Consider the following 11,089-nt stretch of genomic DNA (forward strand, 5'->3'; position numbering starts at 1 on the left):
TAGATATGATTGAGAAATTATGAAAGACCTAGAACAAAAGATTTCTGGTAATGATGCAATTTCTTGATATTAAAGATGAACTGGCTAAGTCTTTCAAAAAAACATGCAAAATTATTAGGACTTTCGTGTATATATTTTTTGAGTATTGATTGACATGACAGATTTTGACTCGCATTAAGTAATCTACATATCTGTTGACAACAAGTATATGGAGAAAAGTACACTGCTAAATGCTAACTCGTCAATCTCTTAGCTACCCCTGGCTACAGAAATTTTAAGTGAAGTAACAACTATTGGGATTTAAATTAGGATACATAGCGCTATCATGGATTAGCATTAGAGAGCCAAAAAATATTTTTTAATAAGATTGCTGCCAAAAAACAAGAAGTCTTTTCCTAATCACAAGTCACAGGCCACAGCAACAGTAAGACATCAAGCAATGCCATGCAGATTGTAGATGATCATTGATCCATAATTTCATATACAATAAATCCTAGATTGTAATCCACAAGGCACAAAAAAAGAAGAATTAGGTGAAGGATAAAGACGTAGAGACTTTGTAATCCACAAGGCAAAAAAAAGAACAGAATTACATTACGGATACAGAGGCGTGGAGAGTTTCAGAGTTCAGACTTCAGACGTAGAGAAAGGCCACTGCTGCGCAATTCTAGAAAGAATTTGAAGAGACGGTAAGAAAAAGAACGCACATCAGATTGTAGGGCTTTTTTAAAACATTAAAAAGGGCTTTTGTTTGTTATTGGGCTTTAAATTTTATGGGCTTGAGTTATATATAGTTAATTGCAGCGTATAATAACAAAGCGCACAGGCGCGCGCCTTTCTGCCGAGGCGCGCCTGGGCCGAGGCGCACCTCAGGCTCGCGCCTGTTTAATGGCTTGCGCCTGGGTTATACCCAGGCGCAACAGGTGCGCCTGGCTGCGCCTGTCGTCTAGGCGCAGCCAGGCGCTCGCCTTTGATAACAATGCTTCCACCGAATCCAACTTTACTACATTATCAGCCAAGAATTTCACAAGGGAACAATCAGTGAATACCTCCAAAAAAAGAAAAAAAAAAAGAAGATTCCAGAGTGTTACTAAAATATAACTTATAGAGGATTGATTCGGCAGAAAAAAAAACTGATCACCATGTGAGTCCTCGTGTTTCTGCAGTTTAGATGGATAGTTAAACACTTCTCCACACCCAGGTTCTGCACAGACATATTCCTTAGGCTTCTCGTAGGCATGTTTGCTGTGAAACTCTTTGATGTGCCGATTCATATCATCCTGAGACGTTAACTTCCGGTTACAGTCCTCAGCTGGGTATTCAAATAACGTCCCTTGATGCTGTAACATATGTCTGTTCAAGTGGTCTTTCCTTCTGTAGGTGGACTGGAAATCTTTAAGTGCCCATTTAAGGCCTCTGTAACATAACAATATGCTACGAGAGAGAAAGGAAAAAAATGTTTTCACATGGATTCCATATCTAAAGAAACCAAATATCAATTCCAGAAGTTAAAATAATTAAAATCCCCAAACCTTGCCGTCACTGAGGCTAACTTGATGGAGCTTCTCAGGTGGTCCCCACCTGGTACTGATCCATTCAAGGTAATGTTGCTGCCTCATGCATTTTGGAGTTCTCACTTCTCAGTGTGGGATATGATCCAATGCTCACGTACAACCAAAAACCAACACGCTTTATTATCATTCTTCAATCTGCAATGTTTCATAATCACAATAGGCTTAGTTGAAAAAAAATTAGTAAAAAAAGGCCTCGTCGTTAAACATAAAAAATGTTCACCGGTAATTGTTGTTCTAGCTCCAAGACAAGCATTACACCTTGCAAACAATACCATAATTCTCCATCTCTTCAAATTTATAATATTCGGTTCTAAGGCACCAAAATCTGATCATAGCCATCTTCGAAACAAATAAGACACTTTCGAAACAATACATCAAACAGCGAGAAATGGTTAAAAAAACAGTAGCAAAAGAAATAAATAAACAAAAAAATTGAAACAGATAACAACCTCGAGAGAATGGCTTTGCATATGTTGTTTCAGATAAGCAGGCTTCCCGAAACTAGCCCGCGATATTCGCAAGTATTCTGTTTCTTCTTATTCGCTTTTTCTTTTCTTCAGTTTCCTTAATATCCTCCTGCAATCACCAATTCTTCTTCACACAAAAAGCCACTCACAAAAAAACATGTACATAACAATTCCGGCATATAACCAAAACCGTGAAAACGGTCTTGCGATCATCGCAGCACACCGAAAAACATCCAGGCACAACGATTACGGGATTTTATAATAAAAATTCGAAATAAAATTCAATCCACCTTGTGATGAGCGAGAATATGAGATGAAATCAATGATTTCTTGGATAAAGTCGCAATAATACCTCATAATATCCCTCAAAATCGTCCCTCGGGCTTCCTCTCCGTCTTTCTCCATCCTCTAGACTTAAAACTGAACTATCTTATAAAATATATTCGCATCAATACAGGCCACGAAGTTGAATAAGTGAAAACCCTAAATATTTTGCGCGGCACTAAGCGTCTGAAACGAAGGTTTATATAGGCAAATTTCAAGGGTTTTTATGTCATTGCGTTGCAGAAACTTCTTTTTCGGTGGTATTTATGTCATTTCATAATCATTTTACTTATAAAACTAAAGGTTGTTAAAATCTTGTAAATCAAATTATACCCTAAAATACATCTCAGTTTTATCAGATAAATATCTTATTTAAATCACTCGTGAAAAATATTACTTTAAATATGAAAATTGTTGACTCGTTTCATTGATAAAGATATGTAAGACTCAAATCACAAAAGATTTACTTTTAAAATAAAACCTAATTTCCTGTACGCTGTTTATATATATTATATTCGTTAATTTTATTAAAACAATGAATAGCTAGCGCAAAACTTACTTAACTTTTTTTTTTGTTAGATAATGCTTTTTCGGCATGCATATATCTAAAAAAAATTATATAAAAAGTAAATGTTTTATTTGTAACGCCCATTTATCATCATAATTATTGAATTTTCTTATTATAATCTTTGTTTCACTACTTGACGAGTGGCAAGAAGTTGGGTTATTTTATCTTACATTATAAACGTAGTAAAATTTTAATTATTGGATCGTCAACATATTATTTATGCTGTTATAAAACTTTAATTATTATATCATTAATAAATAATTTAAATTTCTTCGAGATACGATTGGCGACCATTTGCATGTATTGTGCGCGTATGTGATATTTTTTGTTATTTTAAATTTAATGATTTATATAATAAATTTTTATAATAAGAATGACATAATAATTTAAAAATTCAAAAGTTTGGATAAAAAATCAAAAATTAATAGTTTTAAAAATTTTATGAACTGAGTATTTTTTAATTTTTAAATAATACTATTGGTATTTAAAAAAATTATTATGATATCAAAATTAGTTATTTTAATGTCTCAAATATAATAATAATAATAATAAGAATAATAATAATAATAATATAGATGTGATAGCTCGTAAAGATAAAATATGTAAGAACAGTATACTAACTTCAAGAAGATACAGGGTATCACTAAATTTAATGATAAAAATATATCGTATCATTACATTTAATGATAAATTTATTGTGTTACTTTTTCGGCTAATTTTTTTTTAGAAAAGTAATAGCTAATAATGAAAATTTTTTGATAACAATGCATGATTTTACATTAAATTTTCTGTTTAGACCCTCATATTTTAGATTTATATATTTTGCCCATTACAATCCATATTAGCCAATGATGATATTATTTGTTCCTACTGAGATTAGAATTAGATAACCATTTCATACTATTATTTATTTATTTATACAATAAATAAATATCGTGCTATATAAAAAATTATATCCCATAAATTGACAAATTGGGATATTTCGAGGAGTCAAACTAGAATTAACCTTATTACACGAATATACATACTACAATGTTGCACATCGAATGCCGTGAGCACGCACGAAGCATCTGTTCCGGCTTAGAAAGCTCACTATCCCGAACCACATGTTGTGTGTTGAAACTCAGGCTCCGAGAGGTATCTTCCCTGTTTCCAGATCTCTGTCTCCTACCTCTATCAATTCGAGATCTTTGATTTTTTTTCATGGGTGAAATTGTTTTTTTTCCCTTATTTGCTGCAATCTGAAAGTTTATTTATTTTACATAATTTTAGAAACAGTAGCTTCTTAAGGTATTTTGTAGTATAGAAAGAATTTAAAGCAAACGGAAAGATCAGTCCATATTCAGTTTCGCGTGTTGGTTCTTACACCTCGTGGCTTTGCATGTATCTTTGTGCGTTTGAACTTCAGTTACTTCTGTTGAGTCCGTGGATGATTTCTTTTTGTATGTTGCAGGAAGCAGGTTCTTTCTGTGAACCAACCGTTCAAACTAGGATCAGTTACTGTGATTGATTTGTTGGAAAATTAGATTGTGTTTTTACTTCATGCAGGCGGAACTAATTTTTGCAATTGTACTTGTAAAAGACCAATACTTTTAGGTAGTTTCAGGTTACTTTTGTTCGTCATATAATTGTAATTTTTGTGTTGATTAAAACTCGTGATAAGAGTGTCCTGTTGGTGGTTAAATGGATCAAGATTTAGGATCCGAGTCGAATCCTCACTCTGGTTCAGCTGACAAGTCTAAAATCTTGCGTGTAAAGCCCTTAAGATGTCTTGTCCCAGTTTTCCCAAATCCACCAGGCATGTCTTCAGTTACTACTCCCCAACCTTCGCCATTTGTGTGTGTTCCACCCTCGGGTCCTTTCCCTTCCGGAGTTCAACCATTTTACCCTTTTCTAGTTTCAAATAATTCTCAGCAGGCAACATTTGGAGCCTCGAGCCAACCGGGTAATTTGGGGTTTGGTAGCAACGTACAGGCTCCTATACCACTTAATTCATTTAGAACCCCAACACCAAAAGTGAATGGGGATGCAGCTCCAGGTAAGAGGGGCTTTAGTGGGTTTCCTAAGGCAGAAGATGTTAATTCTGGTAAAGGAAAGAGTCATTCGAGGAAGAGAAGAGCAGGGAAGGGTGAAGATTTTGGTGTTGGCTCTCTAGTTGATAGCCTTTTGACTTCATTTAAGCTTAAGGAATTTGACGAATTTAGAAGATCTAATGGGGACAGGGATACCGTTGAAACCATACTATTGGCATTTGATTTGCTGCGAAGAAAGCTTACACAACTCGAAGAATCGAAGGATTTGGTTCTAGGAGTTACTAAACGTCCGGACCTGAAAGCTTCAAACCTTTTGATGAGTCATGGGGTTCGCACGAACAATACTAAGAGGATTGGGCATGTGCCTGGTGTTGAAGTTGGTGATATCTTTTTATTTAGAATGGAGTTGTGTATTGTAGGGTTACATGCTCCTAGTATGGCTGGAATTGATTACATGGGCGTCAAAGTTACAGTTGATGAGGAACCCGTGGCTGTAAGCATTGTTTCATCTGGAGGATATGATGATCAAGGTGATGATCCCGACGTGCTAATTTATAGTGGTCATGGGGGAGTGCAGAGGAGAGATGGGCAGATGTTTGATCAGAAACTTGAAAAAGGGAATCTTGCTCTAGAAAAGAGTCTGCATCGTGCTAATGATGTGAGAGTCTTAAGGGGTGTGAAGGATGCAGCTGGTTCAACCGGAAAGATGTATGTCTATGACGGCCTATACAAAATTCAGGAGTCATGGGCTGAGAAAAATCAGTCCGGGTGTAATGTTTTCAAGTATAAGCTGGTCAGAGTACCTGGTCAGCCAGAAGCTTATTCTTTGTGGAAATCAATTCAGCAATGGAAGGAAGGAACTGTTGCCCGGGCTGGCGTTATTATATCCGATCTAGCCTCCGGAGCAGAGGGTCAACCTGTTACTCTTGTGAACGATGTTGATGGTGAAAAGGGACCTGCTCATTTCACCTATACTTCTAGTCTCAGGTACTTGAGACCTTTTTCCACTTCCAAACCTTCCATGGGCTGTCACTGCAAGGGTGGATGTCAACCAGGTGACATCGATTGCCCTTGCATTCAGAAAAATGGAGGCGTACTCCCGTATACTTCATCTGGGGTTCTTCTTTCTGACAAATCCTTGATACATGAATGCGCTCAATCCTGCACTTGCCCTCCAACCTGCAGGAATCGCATTTCTCAAGCTGGTCTAAAAACCCGTCTTGAGGTTTTCAAGACAAAGACCCGGGGTTGGGGACTTAGATCATGGGATCCAATCCGTGCAGGATGTTTTATTTGTGAGTATGCAGGCGATGTCATCCAGGCACCTAGTTCTAGTGATTTTGATGACAATCACATTTTTTATGCTACCAGCTACTATGAGCCCTTTGAAGCCATCAGTGATGATTCCACCAGCTCTACGCCATCCCCGTTTCCCCTTGTGATAAGTGCAAAAAACAGTGGAAATGTAGCACGTTTCATGAATCATAGCTGTTCGCCAAATGTTTTCTGGAAGCCGGTTTTACAGGAAAGTAACAATGATACGTTTCTACACATTGCCTTCTTTGCCATTCGACATATTCCACCGATGCAAGAGCTAACATATAAATATGGGATGGTGACGCCTGAGAAAGGGGACCAGGAGAGGAAAAGGTGCTTATGTGGATCTGTGAAGTGTAAGGGTTTTTTTTACTGATGATGTGTAGCGCCATTAAAGGTTAGTTGTTTTCTATTTTTCCCTCAGTAGATCAGCCAAAAATGTTGGCTATTCTTATCAAGTCATTCTCATGTATATTTTTAATTTCCTGGAATCTTATGATTCATCTCTGTGGTACGTGCAGTGTATACACGTGATTATCAACTTTTGTGAATCTCGAAATGCACGCCTTAGAGAGCTCTATCTCACTAAATAATGAGCTGCAGGCATTAGCAAAATGTAAGATATCTCACCTCCTCTTAGTGAATTAGTTATACAAATTATCTGAACTAATGTCCGGTGGATTATGATTGAAAAATATCCAAAATTTTTCTTAAAATTTGAAATTCTTGATTCTGTGGCAAATATACACTTTGGGGAATTGGTGAGTGCATGATTTATTATGTAGAAGCTTTTTGCTTTTTTAATCGTCCCAAGTGGGTATTTTCTCCTGTTTTCCTTTCTCTCATGATAGTTTATTTTGTTAGGAGCAGCCTTATTTGATTGTCTAAACACTCAAATGTGTGGCATTTTCTGGTAATCTATAAACTTTTTTGATCTTTTTACGGCATTTGCATCAATGAATACTAAGTGGTGTGAGATTGTAAATGTTCTAGACTATCTGTTCCTGGGCGCTTTATCTGCTTCATGAGCTTTCCATGGTAATAGGGAGCTCGTGCTATGCTTTGGGAAAATCAAGACTTCCATACTATCTTCTTAGAATGCCATAACTTCTCAACATCCACGACTCTGTTCCTGCTCTGTGTTATGATAATTTCACTGCATCTCATTATTATGTGATGGATATGGAGGGTTGTGTTTTCATAATTGCACCTTTAATCTCTGTTTTTAACTTCCATGTTGTTTTCCCATGAGCGGAGAAGAAATACGTCTATTTACAAATTTACATCATAAATTCTCGAATCTCCGAGAGGAGCTTTCACAATATCTGGCAATTTTGTGGTGGTTATGATAACAAACTGCATTGATATCTACGCTCTGGTGGGAGTGGAATTTATAAATATAATCAATGGTGGTCTCGATCTTTTATCAGACTATATTCTTGGTACTTGGCATTATGCCTTTGCAGTTTTCTGTGAGCTATAGTTTTTCAACCTGCAAATTAGCGTGCCCAAGAAACTTTCCTTTCGCCTAACATCTTCCCCCCGTTCATGTGCCAAATCTGCAATATGAATTAAGTTACTTGATAATGCGTCAGATTTTGGTCTAGTTAAACAACGCATTCATTTACCCTTTCTGCTGCAATATGAATTTAAATGCATGCTTCATGTCTTGTTTTAAACCAATTGTGACCATTGTTCATTCGTTGGCTTTTGCAGCTCATCAAAGTTGCGGTAGGATGGTAGGAAAGGTCTCATTTCTAACAGCTGTGACAGTATAAGAAGAAGCAGCGGATTTTTGTTATGAATGGGAATTGTTTTCTTGGCGGTACCCTCATGGACTCGTTGTTTCTTCTGTACTTTTGTTGTTTGTAACGCAGGGTAAATAGACTTTGGAACTTTGGTTAGACTGAATTGCTTCCATGTAATTTTAAAACCTTCCTGATGCCTATCCCATTACGTAGTCTTGCGGTTTAAGTATTTCATTTGTTTTATTTAAATTCCTCCATTATACTTGTCACATCTCCCTAACTTAACCTTAATATATTTTTTCATATATATGATATAATAATTATAAGTACTAAAAATGAGGTGGGCAAACTCATTGAATAAAAATCTAGGAATCGTTTAACGTGCTTTTCGAATACCATATGGAATCTTGGGGTGTGGGTTTAAGAGAAATCTTGGGTTTTTTTTTTCCATTTTCCAAGAAATTATTAGTTGGACAAATACAGCCCACAAGAATTCTTTTCCAATTGGCGTGAAACCACAACTCAAACCCCGTAATACCACAAACTCAAACTCCCTTAATGTAATCGAGCAAGCCAATCACATCACACCACGTGTCATGTTCCCACTTCCCTCGTAGATTTTATTGGATGAGATTAAATTCCATCCCGGATTATATAATCCACATTTCCTGCAAATCACTTCTTTCAAGCTTCATCTCCCTACATTGTTCAGAGAAATTTCTCAAAAAATGGCAGCAGAAATGGCCTTAGTGAAACCCATTACAAAATTCAGCGCCACCATGCCAAGAATTGGGAACCCAAGACTTCCAAACACAAGGTTCGTCACCATAAAAATGTCATATTCGACCAATTCCCCGTCTTCAACAGCGGCCATGAAGAATAAAAGCGGGAAGCAAACCGAGATAAAGGAGTCCCTTCTGACCCCAAGATTTTACACCACAGATTTTGATGAAATGGAGCAGCTTTTCAACACTGAAATCAACAAGAATCTAAACATGGATGAGTTCGAGGCTTTGCTACAGGAGTTCAAGACTGATTTTAACCAGACACATTTCGTGAGGAATAAGGAGTTTAAGGAAGCTGCTGATAAGATTCAGGGACCATTGAGGCAAATATTTGTGGAGTTCTTGGAGAGGTCTTGCACTGCTGAGTTCTCTGGTTTTCTTCTATACAAGGAACTTGGAAGGAGGCTCAAGGTACAAGGCTTTGTACTTCTTCCTTTTTCTTTTTTTCCCTCAATTTTTTTCCTGAATTTTGTTTGGTGGTTGGTTTGTGGGCTTCTGAGGTTTTCAGGTTTGTGTGTGTCTGGGTATGTGCTTCTACATGAATATATAGCCATGTTTATTCACATACTTTATTCATAAAAACACACAAAAACGTGTACATCCAAAAGAATTGATGAGCCGTATGAGGTAGGAAACTACCTATATGCGTAAACGCATCAGTAACGCTTAAAAATTCGTTTGGGCTCCACTTAAGTTTCGGTTCCTTGTGCAGAAAACCAATCCAATTGTAGCTGAGATTTTCTCTCTAATGTCAAGGGATGAAGCCCGGCATGCAGGGTACGTTAGAACTTTTAGATTCAATGCTATCTAGTCTAATCCGTTTGATGCAACAATTTCGAATTTTCTTGAATAGGTTTTTAAACAAAGGTCTGTCTGACTTCAATTTGGCTTTGGACTTGGGATTCCTAACTAAAGCCAGAAAATACACCTTTTTCAAGCCTAAGTTCATTTTCTATGCTACCTATTTGTCTGAAAAGATTGGATATTGGAGATACATTACTATATATAGACATCTCAAGGAAAACCCCGAGTACCAGTGCTACCCCATTTTCAAGTACTTCGAGAACTGGTGCCAGGATGAGAATCGTCATGGCGATTTCTTCTCTGCACTGATGAAGGCACAGCCTCAGTTCCTCAATGACTGGAAGGCAAAGTTGTGGTCACGTTTCTTCTGTCTTTCGGTATGAGAGTTTTATCAATATGTCTACTTTTAGTCGTATCTTGAAGCCTTTCGGTGTAGATGTTTAATCTCGTTTCAAATGATATTGCAGGTCTATGTGACAATGTATCTCAACGACTGTCAAAGAACAGATTTCTATGAGGGCATTGGCCTCAACACAAAAGAATTTGATATGCATGTGATCATTGAGGTGACTGTTCCGTCTAAATAAGTGGCTTTCATTTTCTTGGTAAACCTCAATTTCCACATTCAAGAGGGTAGACAAACTCAATTCCACCTTACTTATTGTTATTGTATTCTTGGCAATTATAGACCTGAAGGGTAGAAAGATTCAATCGTGTTTAAATTAGTGTTATAGCCAACTTGGCTATTATCGGTCTCCGTATTGTAAAATGGTGAAAACATGTTTCATGCCGAAAAGGGTGGACAGATGACTCGGCATGCTTACACTTTCGATGGCTCTTTCGCTATCTTTTTTTTTAATCAAACCCCGATTCTTTGTGCAGACAAACCGTACGAGTGCGAGGATTTTCCCGGCCGTGTTGGACGTTGAGAATCCAGAATTCAAGAAGAAGTTGGACCGGATGGTGGAGATCAACGAGCGAATACTGGCAATAGGCGAGGGTGATGATATTCCATTAGTGAAGAACTTGAAGAGGATTCCCCTTGTTGCTGCTCTGGCTTCCGAGTTGCTCGCTGCTTACCTGATGAAACCTGTTGAATCTGGTTCAGTGGACTTCGCAGAATTTGAACCGCAGCTTGTTTACTAGCTTGTTTTTCCAAGGGAGTCCGAATTTCAGTTGAGGGATTATTTCATTTTCATTGTACAAACAATTTTATGAAATCGAGACAATGTTGTGTGAAAATCAACATTCCTTGGCAGCCCCGCTAAAATTTTAGAATGATTTACTTGTACCAAGTGTACTCGATTTCAAATTGGCTTGTCAAAATATATANTTACTTACTTTGAGAGGTGGCATGGTGTTTCCTTTAAATTATTTTAAAAAAATCGGGTCTTCGTTGTTTTGTTTTTTCACACTTGTTCAAAAATGGTTTAAAAAAATAAAGTTTTAGTTACAAATTTTCCAAGAGT

General features: G+C 37.0%; 2 protein-coding genes and 1 long non-coding RNA gene across 6 annotated transcripts; 2 read left to right on the forward strand and 1 right to left on the reverse strand.

The window, feature by feature from the left end:
• Window positions 1-978: 978 nt before the first annotated feature.
• On the reverse strand, window positions 979-2,556 carry LOC140968099 (uncharacterized). The gene is made up of 5 exons (XR_012173699.1): window positions 2,332-2,556; window positions 2,024-2,150; window positions 1,533-1,709; window positions 1,142-1,434; window positions 979-1,003 (listed from the first exon to the last, which is right to left on the reverse strand). It is a non-coding gene; the product is annotated as an uncharacterized lncRNA (long non-coding RNA).
• Window positions 2,557-3,929: 1,373 nt separating this feature from the next.
• LOC140968138 (histone-lysine N-methyltransferase, H3 lysine-9 specific SUVH1-like) lies at window positions 3,930-8,274 on the forward strand. 4 transcript variants are annotated; one of them, XR_012173712.1, is made up of 5 exons: window positions 3,930-4,070; window positions 4,387-6,680; window positions 6,805-6,899; window positions 7,148-7,196; window positions 8,000-8,274. XR_012173712.1 is itself a non-coding variant. In XM_073429000.1 (3 exons), exon 2 carries the CDS (start codon window positions 4,617-4,619, stop codon window positions 6,657-6,659), a length of 2,043 nt encoding a protein of 680 aa, XP_073285101.1. In that variant the 5' UTR covers window positions 3,930-4,070; window positions 4,387-4,616; the 3' UTR covers window positions 6,660-6,680; window positions 8,000-8,274. The 4 variants fall into 4 exon arrangements, 1 of the variants encoding a protein (XP_073285101.1); XR_012173711.1 differs by having other exon boundaries at window positions 7,154-7,196; XR_012173710.1 differs by lacking the exon at window positions 7,148-7,196.
• A 429-nt stretch (window positions 8,275-8,703) lies between these two features.
• Window positions 8,704-10,932, forward strand: LOC140968139 (magnesium-protoporphyrin IX monomethyl ester [oxidative] cyclase, chloroplastic-like). Its single transcript, XM_073429001.1, has 5 exons — window positions 8,704-9,227; window positions 9,529-9,593; window positions 9,670-9,997; window positions 10,088-10,186; window positions 10,503-10,932. Exons 1-5 carry the CDS (start codon window positions 8,760-8,762, stop codon window positions 10,764-10,766), a joined length of 1,224 nt encoding a protein of 407 aa, XP_073285102.1. The 5' UTR covers window positions 8,704-8,759; the 3' UTR covers window positions 10,767-10,932.
• The last annotated feature ends 157 nt before the right edge of the window (window positions 10,933-11,089 follow it).

The sequence above is a fragment of the Primulina huaijiensis genome, unplaced genomic scaffold, assembly GCF_012295235.1.
Source record: "Primulina huaijiensis isolate GDHJ02 unplaced genomic scaffold, ASM1229523v2 scaffold3245, whole genome shotgun sequence".
Classification (NCBI taxonomy): domain Eukaryota; kingdom Viridiplantae; phylum Streptophyta; class Magnoliopsida; order Lamiales; family Gesneriaceae; genus Primulina; species Primulina huaijiensis.